The following is a 19366-nucleotide window of genomic DNA, read 5'->3' on the forward strand; positions in this document are numbered from 1 at the left end:
CGGGACTGATGTTTCTCTCTTTCTGAGCATATATTCCCAATGGAAAAGTATCTGAATAAATTCCAAAATATTGATTGCAGCTGTCTCTGGGTGATGGGATTCTTTGGGTAGTTAGTTTTATAAATCATTTATACAGTAAGTTCTTCTGAGGTAAATGAAACATTACCATCTCTTCCAGAATGATTCCAGCTTCCTCAGTACACTTCACGAAGTCTACTTGCAGGTTCTGACCAAGAACAAAGACAACCACAACTTATGACTGGAGCAGAATAAATCCGAAGGCAGAATGTCGACCTCAGAAACGAATAGGCCTCATCATGGGAACTTCTAAACAGAACATTGAGTTTTGAGAATCCTGAAATTGAGCCTATGAGAAAGAGACTCATTCCTTAAGAATGTTTTCCAAGTGACGTTCTCAGTGATAATGGAGGTTTCACTGTGAAGCATCACCAGCAGACCTTTGTTTTGACAAAAACAAACAAAACAAAACAAAACAAAAAAAACATTAAGTTGTGTGGGTGTTTTCATCAGCTGTAAGAAGGGATGTGAAATCAGGAGCCTGGTTTTCAGCTTGCTTTCACTCTCAAGGTCTTAGGGAGGGGAGGGGTCACCAGCCTTGTAGCAGAGTTCAGCCCGCACCCCTTCCCCTGCTTCTCCCCCCTAGAAATTTGAGCCTTAGGCTGATAGCTAAGTTCTGAACAGAGCAGTAGTCAGCTCTGTGCAAAGTAGCTTTGAGTTTTAAGGATCAGAGTTTAAGTTGGCAAATTAGGAATGATTTGTTCAAGTGAAGTATATTTTTATGAATGCCCCATTTGGGCCTTAAAAGTTCTGAAATTTCTCAATTGTGTTTTGTTTTTTTTTAAGTGTCCCCAGAGCTGCCATGCTGCGGGCTCCCAGGGCAGTGATACCACGTGACTAGGGCCTCCTCCGGCTCTGTGATGGTATGGGAGTAGCATGTCACACCTTTGAAGCAAAGGCTGGGACTGGTAAAGACTAAACTTGATCAGAAACCTTCACTTTACGTTAAACTATTGAGTGGTTTCGAAAATGTTAAGTTTTGTGTGAAGTGTAGCCTTATTTTCCTTTTCTGTCTAAACACAGAAGTCATTGTTGATTGTTTTCCTTAACACTTGGCAAAAAGGACCAGTGGACCAATCTAGCAAAGCCATTCTGGTTCCATTCCTCGAGTCTACTGAGAGTAGTTTTAAAGCTATGCAGAAAAGGGAGCTGTTATTCATACTGCCCTTATTTTATTATAGAATATGGAGTTAAAAACAAAGTGTGAAATTCAGAACTTTACCAATGTATTCCTAGGCTGTGAGTACTTTTGCAGCCCAAAGTGTGAAAATATGTAAAGATGCTTTGTTATGCTGCTATTGACCTGCCATGATTTATATTTATTCTTTTATGGCATGTAATGGTGATTAGTAATATTTTAATGTAGACTTTGATTTATTTCAGCAATAGTAATTTTAAGATACTCTTTGAATGAAAGTGTCTTCGTTTCTATGATGCAGATCATTTTGTAGTATTTAACCAATTAAGATGCACTGCTTACTTTTCTGAGCACTATTTAATGATGGGGTAAAAACCCAGTTGGCTCAACCAGCTAGCATAAGGGTGAGCTGTGAATAATGCTGATGGATGTGGTGGTTCCTCGCGAACAGTCATTTAAGCTTTAATGGTAACTCAATCATAAATCGATAGATTTTTTTTCCTAGCTGAGATTTTAGAAAATTACTTGTGAATTACATACTTGTTTTAGTTTGGTCTTAGTTTTTTTAGCATAAAGAATACTTTGTTTGATTGGCGTTTGTTACTCTAAACATGCTTCCTGGGCAGCTTTTCTGCTTGTCAAATTTAGTGTCTTTTCTTGCTGTCTACGTAGTTATTTGTGAATTGTACAGAAGTCAGGGAAGCTTGTAAGTTCTCTTACTCAATGGGGAAGAGTTTGTTGTCAAAGGTAGTGTGTGAATCCAGCAACCAAAAATGAATTGCTTGTACATCACCCAGGAAGGAAAATGTTGAAGTAAGATCCAGAGTGTTGCTGACACCAGGAGATGGTGTCGGGGGGAGCCATGTGACTGTTCTCAGAAAACAGGTTTCATCACACCCCCAGTGTGGTTTCCATGGGCTTTGGTACATGGAAGAATCAAGGGATTCTTGTTGTAATAGACGTATGACTTGAAATGACTTGAGTATGTGTAATATTACAAGAGAGTTAAGAGAGAATATCCTGAAGAGGGTCTGTAATCAAATCTGTTAATTTTCACCCTTTAATCCAAGGAATGAACATGATAGAGAATCTGTAAGTTTTCCTTAGTGGGAAAATAAACTTTGAAGTGCCCAAGTCATGGAGACTTGAAAAGGGTCAACCTGTTTCAACTCCCAAATTTACATATTCAAAGGATTTACTTAAAATTCAGAAGCCAGAAGTTCACTGTCACAATTACCAGAAGGTTCAGGCCAGAATGAGTCCCTGAAAAGTTGGGCCAAGCCTGACTAGTCACAGTCGGATGACCCTGGCCCGAAAGTCACAGTTCAATTGCCTTACTCCTGGGTCAGACTTCCTATCCAGAACCTCATGCTAGCTTAGATTGCATGTTTCCATAGCTGCCGTGACTTTACCAGAACCTTTGTTTCAGACCTTAGTTGAATCAAAGTAGACACCAAAATACAGATGCTTCTTGCTAGGTTTGCATTTAGGCCACCATGTCTGTCTGTGCACCACTCCAGCCCCAGTGGGTGGCCCTGCTCTTTTGTTGCAGTTAACGTGATGTCTGGATGGACTCCTGCACCTCCCAAACAGCCTTGTTCCTTCAGGGCAGAAACTCCTCAGCTTGCATCCTTCCAGAGATTTGTAAAGTGGGATTTTGAATCCTAAGTTTTCAAGTAAATGTCAGTGTCAGAAGAAGCATTTCTTACTATGTGCATGGGAATATCCTCAGCTCACCTTCCAAGCCTTTGGGGTGGCCGTCACAGAGTGGTGTTTTGCAAAGAGCCCAAATTGACGGGTCCTTCTCTGCTGAAGGCCACACAGGCCATTTAGAATGTGTCTGGCCCAATTTTGCATGTCAAGCATCTGTTCTTTTTCTACTTACGTTACCTTGTAAAAATTATAAACCCTATCAAATCCTGTACTAGGTAAATATGTTTAAACCATGCAGCCTTATTACTCTCCCCACCCCCCACCTCGCCCCCAAGAATGTAGTTTGACGTTTTCTCATTTGGGTAGAAGAGGCCATAACTGCCATTGTATTACTAATAATGCAACATGAAATTGAAGGTGCCTAACTGCTTACAAAACAAAATCAGCTGTCACACAGTAACTGGGCAAAACATAGAAGCAGGAATGAGAGGTGGGACAGACACAAGTGGGCCCAGTCCAAGTGAGTGAAGACCAGGAACCACAGGGATATATGTGTCCTGCATCCTTGCTGCAGATTTGCTGCTAAGCACGTGTTTCTTTCTTACCTATCTTTGGTTTTCTTCAGTTGTGTTCAAAGTACCTTCTGGAACCAATAGTGCCCTGTGTTTTCAGGAGTTTAGAATGTTAAGATCTAAATCAAGTAAAGCAACTTACACCGGGCTTTTTTAAAGTTGCATTTGAGAACATTTCCCTCAAGGAGCCTGTTTTCCAGCAAATTCAGCAGGAGAGACATGTGCAATGTTTCACTTGGTTTTCTATTTGACATCTTTATTTGAAATGCTAAGATGCAATATTGTTCACTTTGAAGGGGGAAAATGCAGAATTGTGTTTCCCTTTTATCTGTGTGATTCCTTAAGAAACGTGTTTTTAAAGTATGTATTCTAAATGGTTTTTTATTCTGTATTACTGCTTTGGCCATGCGGCTCTCATGACTTTCAGTGTACCAGATCCTCAGCTCCCTGAAATATGGGGCTGAGAAGCTCTGGAATTACGGCAAGATTTTTGTTCCATGAGCGCAATACTACATCATTAACATTTTTAATGGTATGGATTTTATACCATCTGTGTATGTTTGCAAATATTAAGTTATTACATGTTTTCAAATGAGCATTTTTCATCCTAAATTTTATATGTTTGCAAATATATTTTTTTAATAAAATTTCAAAACCAAGTTTTAGCACCTACTAAATTTTAATTGTGTTTTTATTTAATTTATAGAAATGGAACTTCTAAATGAGTTGCTGTGCTTTGCCAGAGCCTCACACTGGTGAGATGGGGTGAGGTAAAAGAACAGAGCTTGCCGGAGAAGGCCCTTGTCTACCTGTTTCCAGCCTGGGCCTTCCAGCTATGCCACGCAGGCCGCACAGATCCCCGGGTCCGAAGCCCCTGAGTCCTGGTATCTGAATGACTGAGCACTTCCTCCCCTGGTAGCTAAACATCAAATGTGTAACTGCTGTAAGTGGACAGCTAAAGAACTTCATTTACGCTTCTGTGGTTTCCCCAGACAGAGGGTGCACTTCAAATCACAGCCAAAAACACTGTTCTGTAAGAGAGTCTACGGGTCTCTGCCAGTTCCCACATCCATTCAATTCCTGCGTCTCAGGCTAGCACGTGCCAGGCATCTAGGATAACAAGGAAGAAAAGGAAGACGGAGGAAACTAAAATATGATCATTATGGGAAACAGAAAAGTTTAAAGGGGAAAGGAATAGTTAATCATCTATCTCCCCAACAACTGTTGACATGCTAGTAATCCAAACAAAATTCTCGGTAAGATGTTTGTTATCCCTGCCTGCTCTCGTATGGCAGAACTTGAGCTTGGCAGAACTTGAGCTAACTTGTGCTAAATGACTTTTTATACAGACACACAAGTCATCATTCCAGCTGCATGCTCATTCAGTACTTAGGGGCTGCTGTCCCCATTATTTTCCCGATCTACACAGCAAGCCATTTTGGGGAGAAGAAAGTTGAAGCCGAGAGTGACTGAGGCATACGCCAAAGGTTGCTAATTATTAAGCCAGCTGGGGGTCACAGAATTGAAACCAAACAGGCTGAAGAGCTAGTCTAAAATTCCTTTCTTGACTCGGCTGTCTCGATGATAGATGATCTGGATTGCTTTATTATAGTTTCTTAGGTCTTGTCATCACTGTTTATTAAAAGCTAGCAGGGTCTGTTCATCTACTGGTTTACATGTCTGTTGGCACCTAGGAAACCAGGTAACTGGGTTCACTGGGAACTTCATGGGAAACGAAGGTCAGTGGGTCCTGACCAAGAGCTATAGCAGGTGGGTTGGAGGTTCCTCCATTGTCTCTAATGACATTTTCATACACTGTTGTTGGATCCCGGTTCGTAGATCAGATACTGCTTTAAAAAAAAAAACAGATCTTTGCGAAAGGGTTGTGTGCATAAGCCTGCTGAGGCTTCCAGGAAACTTTCAGAGAGCTATCCAGAACCAGCCTATGGATGAGAAGCTAGAAATCCAGCAGCCATGCTGTCCCCATGAGGGAAGCCTACCTTTTGATGAATCTAGGTCCTTGGAAAGCAGAAGGGAAGAGCATCAAGAGACTCTCTCAAGCCCTAATGCTCACCTTACATGTCCACCTTTCAGACAGTACCTTTTGGGCCGTCCATTACAGGCAATGTGAAAAGGCCTGGCAGGTTCCAAGATCCTCAACCTCAGACCTTGCAAGATGGAGTTAGGTGAGAGGACAGCGGCCAGGCTCCTGCAGACTGGGCCCATGGTGACCATGTGCCGGCCAAACAGCAGCCCCGGGAAGCCCTCTGCGTCTCCTCCAGATTCACCAGGCTCCCCCAGTACCTTACAACTCCATGTGAGACGTCTCTTGTAACCAAGAGGTGGAATGTCTTTAAAGGAGCCGATACAAAGTCAGTGTGACAGTCCTCATGCTTGACAAAGCATCTCTTTCAGACAAGTAGGTAAATATGAAGAGCGATTCCACAAGTATTCATAACTGACACTCATCATGTGCTGTGTGCTTTGTCTGCATTCTTATGTCAGCCTCTCCACAGCCTGGAGAGCCAGAGCTTGCTCAGAGCGCAGCCTCAGGAAAGGGCCACATGGTGACCCCGGCACACAAGACACCAGTGACTTCCTGTCATCCTGGGCAGGGGCAGAGGTACTGGCTCTGTGGTTAGATTGACGTCAGTCTGTGGGTCTGAAAAGGGCCCCAGAAGGCAGCTTTGGTCAACAGGAACTTTTCCTTGGGCCTCTGTCACTACAGAAAAATGAGCCTGGCACTGCCTGAGCCCTGGCAAAGCCCAGGAAGGCGCCTTCCGCAAACCACCTCCCATTTGCTATAAAGGCTCAGAGTGCTGGCAGCGGCCCCCACCCTCCGGGTTTGAGGCTTGTAGGTTCCTGGAGCATTCTGAAGGGCATTTTGAAATGACAGTAGCATTGCTCTCCTGACAGGGCCATGAATCGGTTAAAAAACTGCTTCACTGGGCGGCCCTGGTGGCTCAGCGGTTTAGCACCGCCTTTGGCCCAGGGCGTGATCCTGGAGACCTGGGATCAAGTCCCACATTGGGCTCCCTGCATGGGGCCTGCTTCTCCCTCTGCCTGTGTCTCTGCCTCTGTGTGTGTGTGTGTCTCTCATGAATAAATGAATAAAATATTTTTTTTAAAAAGCTGCTTCAGGGATCCCTGGGTGGCGCAGCGGTTTGGCGCCTGCCTTTGGCCCAGGGCGCGATCCTGGAGACCCGGGATCGAATCCCATGTTGGGCTCCCGGTACATAGAGCCTGCTTCTCCCTCTGCCTGTGTCTCTGCCTCTCTCTCTCTCTCTGTGACTATCATAAAAAAAAAATTTTTTTTTTAATTAAAAAAAAAAAGCTGCTTCACTGCCAGTTGCCCTCCAGATGAAGCTCTCAGAGGGCTTTCTCAGCCCTAGGCCAGAAGGACACAGATGTGGCTCTCAGAGGCACCTTGTTGGGACACCCTCCGAGCAGAGAAATTGAAGCCCATGGTAGGAGGTGGGTGCTTTTTCCCTCCACAGCCATTGCTGCTTAACGATAAAGTGTTTTAGAATTTGAAATGGGTTTATTGTGTTTAAAAAAAAAAAAAAGGAAAACGGGCCCAAAAATGGAGTTACTTGTGTGAAGCCCCAAGATAGCAAATGAGGACTCAGTACCTAAACTACTTGCAGATTCAGCCTCTCCTGGAAGTGGAATTTTATTTATTTATTTTTTTAATGTCCACAAGGCTCATGAAGTTTGGTACACAGTGGTCTTTTTTTTTTTTTTAAGATTTTATTTATTTATTCATGATATATATATATATATATATAGAGAGAGAGAGAGAGAGAGAGGCAGAGACACAGGCAGAGGGAGAAGCAGGCTCCATGCCGGGAGCCTGACGTGGGACTCGATCCTGGGACTTGAGGATCACACCCCGGGCCAAAGGCAGGCACCAAACCACTGAGCCACCCAGGGATCCCCTGGAATTTTATTTTTAAAGATTGTATTAATTTATTTGAGAGAGAGCAAGAGAGGGGAAAGGCAGATGGAGAGGGAGAGGCAGACTCTCCATTAAGCAAGGCGCCCAACGTGGGGCTCGATCCCAGGACCCCGGGATCACGACCCGAGCCAAAAGCAGACTCGTAACCAACTGAGTCATCCAGGCGCCCCTGGAAGTGGAATCATAAGCCAATGAGTGGACATTCCTGATCAACACTGGGAAAGTAATCTTCATGGGAGACCCTGTCCTTCCTCCATAGGAAAGTGACCTTGCCTGCAATAATCCTGTTTCCTTTGTGACCCCTTTGTCCCTGCCTCTGCCTGTAAAAGCTTCCCACTTGGTACAGCTCCTCAGAGCTCCTTCTACCTGCTAGATGGGATGCTGCCCCCATTCATAACTCCTTGAGGAAAGCTAATGAGGTTTTCAAATGCACTCCACTGGAGTTTGTTTCCTAACAGATTTGGTGGTGGCAGTGGGATCTAGAGTGCACTTCCACCAGCATTTCGGGGTGAGAAACACAGGCATGGTACCCACAAACCCTGCTTTGAGTTTCCTGTCTTTCTTGCTGTTTCCAAGGGCCGTGGGTAAGCTCCTCCCAGTCCTGAGCTCTGCCCTCTTTGCGTTGAGTGCTTGATCTAACTGGCTTTCCAGTACAGGGCAGCTCAGCCCGAGCTGCACGTGATTCTGCCTGGAGCCAGGCACCCTAGCCTTCCTGACGCAAGCTCCCAGGCTTCTGAATGGAAAACCTCCAGCCCGTAGTTCAGTCTAGGAATCCTCCAACCGACCAAAGGGCCTTTCCACTCCAAAGAAGCTATTAAACAGTTACCTCTTAAAATAAGACCACCTGACGCTACAGGTGACACTCGCAAGGCATTTATCGCTCCTGGTCAAAGGCCAGCCTCAGGGTCAGAGTCACACTGTCCCTTCTTCTCCAAACCCTGGCCCCTGGTTATTGATCTTTGGGAGTAACTCTAGATCTTCTGAGGATGATATCTTCCGCACCCTCTTGGGCCTATGGGCTCATTTGATACTGCCAGAAATACTTGCCACTTTGTCACCGACCTCAAGGTGCTTACTGCACACAGGCCAGGAAGCCTAGAGGAGGTGAGCTGGGGGGTTGGGGGGAAGCGACTCTGTTGTGAAAGCCAGCTGAACAAGGAGAGGGCAGGTTATTGTCCCAAAGAACCATGTTCCCAGGGCATGAACTTGGAGCTTCTTTTGTGTGAGCAAAAGGAGGGAACAGGAGGGTGCTGGACTCAAAAAGTGGTGTCTAGACATCCAGGGAAGGTCCTGTAACTTCTCTGTGGCTATTCATTTGATCTTTGTGTGCAGGAATCTGGTGGTGTCACTCCTGTAAATAATAAATACAGCATAGTCATTTCTGTACTTCCTTATTTCTTGGAACGAGGCTGATTTCCAGTAAAAAGCACTTTTTACAAATTTCAGCTGTAAACAAAAATTCCTTTGATGATTAACATGCCTATATGCAGAACTAAGCAGAAGTTTCTAAGCTTTGGGTCAAGCAGCAAGGGGAATGGAAGCAACATGGAGCCAGACATGCTAAGTTTCTCCCTGTTACTGTTTGTTCAGGCTAAACAGTGACAAGATAGTCAAAAGAATTTTTAAGGAGCTCTGTGGTCAGAGGTTAGCCAGGTGGAGGGCTGACTGATATTCAGAGTCTGATAAGAACTTTTTTTAAGCAGGCGTTCTCCCCTAAGTTAAATGCATCTGAGAGGAGAATAAAAACCTCCCAACACAGGTGGGTGGGTGTATCAGTCCTGTGACCCCACATAGACAGTAGCACAATTTTTTGAGGAAGTAAAAACAGCAGTACTTATATTAACAATCTAATGTTTACAGGACCCAGAGGGAAGGCTCCAGAAACAATTCAGAGTCCACCAATCCTTTTTACCAATCCTGAAACCTCACCTCTTTATCTCAAAAGGTTTGTCCCTGTGCCTTTGAGATGTGAAGGTCCCACCTGGCCTTCTCCATCTAGGTTTATGTGTGTCCAACATAAACGGGTAGATGTTCGGGATTTTATACCTCCAGGTAGTATTCCCAAAATTAATTTGTAAAAGAGCTCTATTTAATTGGCTTAAAGAAAAGTAAGGGTTTATATAAATTAAGCTCTCAGAAACATACGAGAAGGGTGCCTGGGTGGCTCAGTCGGTTAAGCATCTATCTGTTGATTTCAGCTCAGGTCATGATCTCAGAGTTGTGATATTGAGCCCCACATGGGGCTCCATGCTGAGCGTGGAGCCTGCATAAGTTCTCTCTCTCTCCCCCAGCCCTGCATGCCTTCTCTCGCGCCCTCTCTCTCAAAAATAAGAAATTGTTTTAAATTTTAAAAAGAAATATAAGAGAAACTGAATCCAAACGAGTTTCTGGTTCACATGATCTGGGAAAATATTTGGTATTAAAGTTCTTTGGTTTAGTTAAAACAGGCATGTCTTTAGAGTTCTCAGCATTAAATATAATACTTTTTTTTCTACCTAAGTTTACTAAAGGTCAGATGTATTTGTATCGGTGTATGTTGCAAGTGTTCCAAAAAGGGTTGCATGAAATTGCTCAAGTGTGATATGTCCCGGCATATTGTTATTATCGTAATATCAGTTATTTTAAAATAATATGTGTCACAGAAATTTCCTTTTCAACTCTGTGATAGACTCATGGAATGTGCTCTAGAATATGGGTTTCTGGAGTGTCCTGGGTGGCTCAGTCTGTTGAGTGCCTTCAGCTCTGGTCATGATCCCAGGGTCCTGGGATCGAGTCCCACATTGGGTCCTCTGCTCCATGGGGAGCCTGACTCTCCTTCTCCCTGTTCCCCTCACCCTGCTCGTGCTCTCTCTCTCTCTCTCTTTCTCTCTCTCTCAAATAAATAAATACAATATTTTTAAAAATAGAATACAGGTTCCTGGTAACTTGAGGATCATAAAACTGAACTGGTAAGAATTTCCAGAAGGGATAGAAAACCCGGATCCAAGCAGAACAAGAGTTAATAACAGGAGACTGACGGAACTGGTGGGCATGGTTACAGTTGTTATGACACTCCTGTAATTGGACTGAGTCCTAAATGCTTCTGATTTCCTCTATCTGGTTCCCCATCACCAAACTACTGTTTTGTTTCCAGCTTTCTCCCAGTCTTCAAATTTGGAATCACCAAAAACAAAGACTGTCCTTAGATCTCCTTAGAAGGGAGGTCCTCCTCACCACCCTAATGTCTCATTAGGGACATTTATTTTTTTAAGATTTTATTTATTCATGAGAGACACAGAGAGAGGCAGAGACATAGGCCCCCTGAAGGGAGCCTGATGTGGGACTAGATCCCAGGACCCCGGGATCACGACCCGAGCCAAAGGCAGACACTCAACCCCTGAGCCACCCAGGCACCCCAGAACATTTTTTTAAGGTTAAAAAAAAACTTTTTAAAAAAGTGATCTCTAGACCCAGCATGGGGCTTGAACTTACACCCCCAAGATCAAGATTATTCCCGCTACCTACTAAGCCAGCCAAGCACCCTGCCTTGGGCACACTTCTCACAGCTGAAGGAGGCTCCACCTGTCACCTGGTCCTGTACGAACCTTGTTATCTTCCAGGTCGTGGCTAAAGGGGAGTAAACTTTCAGACTGCTGGATCTGTCATCAGAAACTCTGATCTGCCCGTGAGGTTAAAGAACCCCATGGTCTGTTTCCCTGTCTCTGGTTAGCCACCCCAAAACTTAGAGAGCATTGTGTCCATGCTCTGTGCAAAAAAAAGGGACACAAGGTGAGAGTAATCAAAATAAAACTGTGTAGTCTGCTGACCCTTAAAATCACGCCAGCCTCCACGGCCGTCACCTTTCCAGTCCTGACCCACAGAGTCAAATGGGAATAAGCAGGAGGCAGTCATGATTCAGCTTTCTCCGGCAGGGTCCCGCTTCCCTAGTTAGGAGAAAATGTAAATGAGGCTATAATCAGGAACCTCCCCTTAATTCTTGAAAATAATGTAGAATCGGCTGCTAAAGCAATAGCTGGCTAACAGAAATCCTTAGACTCTCTGGCCAAAGTTATTCTTGATTATGGGAGAGCCCTCGGTTCTTTCAGCGGAGCAAGGAAGGAGGTGTCTACGCTGGAGGCACCACCACCTGCCGCAAGTGGATTAACACATTTGGGGAAGTTGAAACTCAGTTACATAAGATCATTTAGTGAGCCACTCAGTTTAGAAAGGTGACTCCTTCAAGGGGGCTGGTTTATTTTATTTTGATTGGTTTACGTCTTGGCTCCTAAATCCACTCCAGACATTGGGAATTACCTGTTTAGAATAGTCCTAATTACCTCCCTGGCACATTGTATTCTCTCAAAAATTTTCAGCGCATGTCTGCAGCTGCTAACCACCAAGCCAACGACCTCCCCTAAAACTGGAATGTCAAAAAAAAAAAAGAATAAAGAGAAAAATGGACTAAAAAATTGCGAGCCTGGAGGTGTCTGCCTTCGGCTCAGGTCATGATCCCAGGGTCCTGGGATAGAGCCTCCTATCCCGCTCCTTGCTCAGCGGGGAGCCTGCTTCTCCCTCTCCCTCTGCCCCTCCCCCTGCTCATGTTCTCTCTCTCAGTATCTGTCTCAAATGAATAAATAAAATCTTTATTAAAAAAAAAATTATAAGCCTGAAGTTGTAGCCTGTGAATACTACAAAGATCCAGCAAGCAAACACATCATGACCCGTGAATGTCACCCAAGGATCAGTAAACGCTGTCAGGATTGCAGAGCAGTGGCTGAGAGCAGCTCTAATGCCATAAATCTGGATCACATCTCTCTCAGGCTCAGATTCGAATCAAAAGGGGGGAATTGTTCAAAGAAAGAACAGGCCCCAGAGAGAGTAATTTGTATGTAGGAAGCTTCATGTGAGCAAAGCAAAACTTGGGTTAATACCTAGCCTAACTGCAGATCCAGCCTCTCCCAGGAGTGGCATTTTATTTTATTTTAAAGTTTCTTTTTTGGGGGGGCAGCCGGGTGGCCCAGTGGTTTAATGCTGCCTTCAGCCCAGGGCCTGATCCTGGAGACCCGGGAATTGAGTCCCACGTCGGGCTCCCTGCATGGAGCCTGCTTCTCCCTCTGCCTGTGTCTCTGCCTCTCTCTCTCTCTCTCTCTCTGTGTCTCTCATGAGTAAATAAAGTTTTTTTTTTAAGATTTTATTTATTCATGAGAGACAGAGTGAGGCAGAGACATAGGCAGAGGGAGAAGCAGGCTCCCTGAGAGGAGCCCTACACAGGACTTGATCCCAGGACCCCAGGATCACGACTCCAGCCAAAGCCAGATGCTCAACCACTGAGCCACCCAGGTGCCCCTATTTTAAATATTTTTAAAATTTATTTATGAGAGACCCAGGAGTGGCATTTTAAAGCAGTCTGGAATTTCCTGACCAGCGTTAGTGAGGTCACTGTAATGACAGACCCCCGGCCTTCCCCTTCCGGCAAAGGAAAGTACCTTTCCTGAAATAATCCTTGCTTTTGTTTGTGACTTCCCTGTGCCTGCCCCCTTCTGCAAGTGTTTTTCTTTATTTTTATTTTTTTATTTTTTTTGAAAGTGTTATACTATGTCGGCATACAATGTTGGCAAATTGAATTTAAATTAAAAGAAGAAGAAAAAGGTAAAAATATGAATTCTAAAAAAAAAAAAAAAAAAGCCTTTTATCTTGTCCAGCTCCTTGGACCTCCTTGGACCTCCTTACTTGCTAGATGGGATGCATTGAATAAAGCCAGTTAGAGCTCCAAATTTACACAGTTGAATTTTGCTTTTTAACAAAATTGTCTCGATCCCCTTCACCCACACCAGCTTGACACAGGTGTAGTTTTGTTGCGGGGAATGCTGCTGTTTCAAAACTTGCTGTCCATGATCATCTCTTCCTTGGAGTCTTCCTTGATCTGCAGCCTCAGTGGGCAACTCTTTGTCCAGATCACAAGACAGTGCAAGGTGCACACACGGCCCCTACTGACCTGTGACATCCGCAGAGCCAAGAACAGAGACAGGGTCACCTTCCTTCCCAGAGCATCTAGCACAGCACCTGCACACGGGCCTTGGTGAATGGGATGAAGGAATGAAGTGGTGAGTGAATCGAGGCCCAAGGATGGCAGCAGCACTGCCCTGTCCTGCCTGGGTGACTGGCTGCCATAGCACTTGTATTTTGGCCAGGAGCACAGAGCAAATGCCTTCCTGAGGCCTCACCTAAGTCACCAGAACAGGACAGCCAACTGGGTGCCATTGCTAGTTCTGAGGGCAGGGTGAGGAAAGAGATAGTAAGAGCCCTTGTGTTGGGGCGGGGGTGGTGGTGGCTTGGGATTTCGTGTATCTCCTCACTAATCCTCCCACACTACCCTCTGAGGGAGGCATCGTTAAGGGCTTTGTGTTTCCCATGTGAAGCTGTGGCTTAGAACAGAAAGCAATACCTCTCCATGCCTTTCTCCAGAGAGCTTTCTTTAGTCCTGCCCTAAATCACCATTCGCCCAGAAGAAAATCCACATAATCTCTCCACAATTAAATAAAAATGTTCATTTGGACTCCTGGGTGGTTCAGTGGTTGAGCGTCTGCCTTTGGCTTGGGTCATGATTCCGGGATCCTGGGATCGAGTCCTCCATCAGGCTCCTCTCAGGAAGCCTGCTTTCCCCTCTGCCTGTGTCTCCGCCTCTCTCTCTCTCTCTCTCTCTGTGTGTCTCTCATGAATAAATAAATAAAATCTTAAAAATAAAAAACCCCAAAAACATTCATCTTTAATATCCACGGGAACAGTACCTGCCCTGGCTTGCTCAGAGAAACCAGGAGCCGGCAGAGAAAAGGACATGGTTCTCCTCACTCCATCCTGCAGACCTTACAAGGCAGGGCCTAACTGCCCTAAACATGCCCTAAGTGTCCCCAGCGCTGCCCTGGCCCAGCCTGGCACAGTGCCCCTGGGAAGGAGCTGACGAGGGCTGTTGAGGCAGCTCCCTGCTCCCCGCCCAGGGAGGTGCCCAGGCTCTGCTGCTCAGACTGCAAACTACAATGACTAGGCACCTTTTCTTTGTGCACAAGGAAAGCAGGCCCAGCGGCACTTGGCCGGGCTCCACACTGGTGCTCACCTTTCATTAGTACCAGGTCTCTTCAGCCCCAGGCCTTCTGGGGTGACTCTGAGGGTCAACACCCCCCACCCCCAGTTTGGTCCTGGGATTGGCCAAGGAGACACAGGATCCGGTCTGCAGTGGCAGCTGGAATAAAAGCCTTCTCTCCCAGAAGCACAGCTCAGGCTGGAGCAAAAGTGCAAGTACTGCCTGTTACAGAGTAAACCCAGGAGCAGCGCCCTGGCCCCACCCAAAGGGCGCAGTGGCTGACTTCCTCGGCACCAGTGATAATCCTGGGGGACAAAAGCACACAGACTTGGCGGGGAGGCATTTAAGATGCACGGTGATGAAAACAAACACAAAATGTACAAAGCGTTTGAGACCTCATTTAATTTTTAAAATATGGGGATGTTTTTAAATCAAGTAATCTCTATGTCCAACGTGGGGCTCAAACTCATGACCCCAAGATCAAAGGTCACATGCTCTACTGACTGAGCCAGCCAGGTGCCCCAAGACCTTATTTTAAATATTCATGCTCATGGGTGAAAAGGAAGGGTCAGGGAAGACTGGAAGGAAATATACAGAAAATCTTGATTGTGGTGATCTCTAGATGGTAGGATCGTGGGGGATCGGGGTTTCCTTCCATATGTGTATCAGTCTGGGTCCAGAGAAGCAGAACTCGAAGGAGATCTAGATTAAGAGCTTTGTTGCATGAGATTGGCTTATGCATTGTGGGCGGTGGCTAGGCTGGTAGGAAACGTGCGGGGTGGGTGTCAGGAAGGATGGCTAAGCTCTGAGGTACTGGAAGCACTGCTGCTACAGGTGCAACCACATTTTTTTTTAAACTTTTATTGTCTTATTTTATTTTATTTATTTTTTCTGTAAAGATTTTATTTATTCATGAGAGACACAGAGAGGGAGAGAGGCAGAGACACAGGCAGAGGGAGAAGCAGGCTCCATGCAGGGAGCCCGACGTGGGATTCGATCCCCGGTCTCCAGGATCAGGCCCTGGACTGAAGGCAGCACTAAACCGCTGGGCCACCCGGGCTGCCCCTATTTTATTTTATTTAGAGAGAGAGAGAGCATGCACGTATGCACACAGAGAGGAAGAGAGAATTTTAAGCAGCCTCCCTACTCATCGTAGAGCCCAATGCAGGGCTCAATCTCATGACCTTGAGTCCATGACCTGAGCCAAAATGAAGAGTTGGACACTCAAATGATGGAGCCACCCAGGTGTCACTTAAGACTTTATTTTAAAGCAATCTCTACTCCCAACATGAGGTTCAAACTCAATCCTGAGATCAAGAGTCTTACACTCTACTGACTAAGTCAGCCAGACGCCCCACTTTTTTCTTCAGCCTTTCTACTGACTGCTTCAGATCCACCCAGGTTATATGTAGAATATATCTCCTTTAAGTGTCAACTGATCACAGACTTTAATCACATCTATGAAAACACCTTCACGGCAATACCTAGATTACTGTCTCTTTGAATAACTGACACTGTAGCCTACCAATTGACACATAAAACAGACCAACACAGTATTTTTTTTTTAATTTCCTAATTTTCAGGGTGCTTGGGTGGCTCAGTTGGTTAAACATCTGCCTCCAGCTCGGGTCATGATCCCAGAATGCTGGAATCCATCCCCAAGTCGGGCTCAGTGAGGAGTCTGCTTCTCCCTCTGTCCCTGCCCCTGCTCATGCTCTCTCTCTCTCAAATAAATAAATAAAAACTTTAAGATAAATAAATTTCCTAATTTTCTATACAGTAGATGTGTTACTTATATAACTTTCTAAAGCAATAAATGGCAAAACTACCACAAGACACCCTTCGTACCTACCAGATGGTGAAAAGACAGATGATGACAAGTGTTGACAGGGATATGGGGAAATTGGAACCCGCATACACCACAAACTGATGTAACCACTTGGGAAAACAGTTTGGTGGTTCCTCAAACAGTTGTTTAAAAAAGACACAATAGACCCAAAAAGGAGTTATTTGTGCTAAACCCCACATAAGCAAACCAAGACTTAAGACCTAACTTAATTGCAGAGTCAGCCTCTATCAAGAGTGGAATTTTAAGCCAATCGGTCTGGAATTTCCTGCCCAGCACTAGTGAGGTAGCCTGAGTCATAGACCCCTTCATCCCCTTCTTCCAACAAGGGTGACCTTGCCTGAAATAATCCTTTGTTTTGTTTATGACTTCCTTGTCTCTGCCCCCTTTTGCTTATAAAAGCCTTCGGCTCTTTTCTGCTTACTAGGTGGGATGCTGCCCAACTCATGATTTGTTGAATAAAGCCAATCAGATCTTCAATTTTACCCGGGTGAGGTTTTTTTTTTTTTTTTTTTTTTTTTTAAAGATTTCACTTATTTATTTGAGAGAGAGAGAGAATGAGCAGTGGGGAGGAGCAGAAGAAGAGAGAGAGACACACGGAGGGAGAGAAGCAGACTCCCTACTGAGCTGGGAGCCCAGCGAGGGGGGCTTCATCCCAGATCCCTGAGATCACGACCTGAGCTGAAGGCAGATGCATAACTGTCTGAGCCACCCAGGTGCCCCTGAATTTTCTTTTTTAACCCAGGCAAGCACAGAATTGCTATATAATCCATTTCTAGGTGTAAATCCAAGAGAATTGAAAACACATATCCACACAGACAGTTTTACATCCCCATTCAACACAGCAGAAAAGTGGAAACCACCCGAATGTCCATCAACCCATAAATGGATAAACCAAATGTGGTGTACCCCGTGCAATGGAAAATGATTCCTCAGTAAGAAAGGACTAACCCACGGCTACATGCTACAACACAGATGAGCCTTGATCATACTGGGAGTCAGTGCCCAAAACCACATATTGTATGACTCCCTCTATCTGAAATGTCCAGAATAGGCCAGTTCCTGGGCATGGAAAGTAGCTTAGAGGTAGCCCTGGCCCAGTGGGGAGGGGAACACAGGGAGCCACTACTGATAGGTATGGGTTTCTATTTGCAGTGAGAAAAATGGCATACAATTAGATCATGGTAATGATTGCACAATTCTAGAATTCTGTGATTGCACATTACAAAAATCACAAAATTATGCAATATAAAAGGGTGAATTTTGTGATATCTTAACTATATCTCCATGAAGCTTTGATTTTTAGAAAGAAGTATTCCATGAGAAAACAAAGAGCCACAGGCACCGGGGTGAGCAAAGCCAAGGAGCTGGTACATTCTGTCCTGTGTCTGGATTCCGTTCCCCACGGGTGCCTTCCATGGTCTGGACCCCGGGGTCTGCAGGTGTCCTGGAGAAAGCCGTCTGCAAAACCCAATTCACAGTTCTCTCTTCTCATCGATCTTCCCTTGCGATCCAGACCACGAAGCTCCAACATCTCTCACCACAAGCACAGCACAGCCAGGAGGAGCCTGTGAAAATGACAGCAGCCCTCGGGCCCTGCTCAACTGAGTGGAATTGGCTTCCTCCAAGCAGAGAGTAGCCCGCAGGGCTCTGACCCAGCTCTCAGGGCCTGGCACAACGGGAAAACTCAACCTCTGTGTTGCAAGAATGAGCCCATTTTCTAGATATTTGGAAACCAAGGCCCCAAGAAGGGCAGGGATCCACCCGAGGCCATGCAGGTCTCAGATTCCCTCCTCCACTCTCTCTCCTAAGCACATGCAGGGACCGCTCCAGTGAGACACAAAGGTGACTGAGCCACAGAACCACTTCCTAGAGAACTCTTTGCCAAATATGTATCAAGAGCTCCAGAAGGGTTGCCAGCCTCTGAGCCAGTTTCCCATTTAGAACTCTGGTTCTGGAGATAACCTGCCAGGAGGACAAAGGTTAGGCAGCAAAATATTCCTGCAAGGTAATATATAATGATGAAAACTGGAGGGGCGCCTGGGTGGCTCAGTCAGTTCAGCGTCTGCCTTTGGCTCAGGACATGATCCCAGGGTCCTGGGATTGAGCCCCGCTTTAGAAGGGGGGAGGTGTCCCTGCTCAGTGGGGAGCCTGTTTCTGTCCCTCTCCCTCTCCTGTGCCAGGATGCTGGCTCCACTGCAAGCCCCGTGCGAGCTTGTGGCCCCTCGTGCCCAGCCCAGGCGTGCCCCAGGAGCACACACACAGGCCTAGCCCTGCCAAAGCGATGCCCAGCGCTGTCACTCAGGAACGCAGCTGCTCGGGGCTGTGCATGCCTCATCAGTGCCCACTCAGTGAATGCGCAGGAGCACATCAGGGTAGCTCTGCCCTGAGCTTCATGCGGATAGCCAAGCAAGGACAGGAGGGTGAGCACCCACTGCCTGGGGGGTTTGCTCCCAACCCAAAAACATCCAGGGCAGCAGCCTGGCTTATGAAACACAGCAGCAGCTTTACATAATCATGGGAAATCATGAGAAAAAGTGCCTTCATAAAAATGCATCCTTCCACCTCAACAGTATTTTTTTCAAGATGGAGTTTTGTTCTGCTTTATCACATGATGATAAGAGTCAACCATGTTCACTGGCACTAAGTTCCAGCAAAAGTGAAATCTGTAAAGTAGAAACTGAGAGTCCTCCTCAATCCCACAATCCAAAATCCCCCAAAGGGACTGTCCTCACAGCCTCTGTGCTTCACCCACACAGACTTAGAAACACACACAAGGACATGCATGCACCCATGTGCACACGCACACATATGCTTTTATTTATTTTTGACAGATATAGGATCACCCTTTACCTGCTGCTCTGTATCTTGCTTTTGCTCCATATCACGACATCTTCCCACCACCGAACTTTCAGTGTGCTATAGCACATTCAGCTCTTGGGGCACCCACCAAAGGCATCCACCCCAGATCTGTCCAGCTCCAGAACCCAAGTCCTGAATGGCCTTCCTCATGTTTTCCCCTGAAGAGTTCTTAGAACCCCCAAACAGAATTGCAGGAGAGTCT

At 45.7% G+C, this 19366-nt stretch overlaps 1 protein-coding gene across 1 annotated transcript in view; it reads left to right on the forward strand.

Annotated features, from left to right (window-relative positions):
* The window catches only part of DCP1A (decapping mRNA 1A), a 64107-nt gene extending 59994 nt beyond the window's left edge, over positions 1-4113 (forward strand). The window contains exon 10 of the mRNA XM_025986367.2: positions 179-4113. Within this exon, the coding sequence (XP_025842152.2) occupies positions 179-259 (81 nt within the window). The 3' untranslated portion in view covers positions 260-4113. The remainder of the gene's footprint in view (positions 1-178) is intronic.
* Positions 4114-19366: the final 15253 nt, after the last annotated feature.

Source organism: Vulpes vulpes, chromosome 9 (assembly GCF_048418805.1).
Source record: "Vulpes vulpes isolate BD-2025 chromosome 9, VulVul3, whole genome shotgun sequence".
NCBI lineage: Eukaryota > Metazoa > Chordata > Mammalia > Carnivora > Canidae > Vulpes > Vulpes vulpes.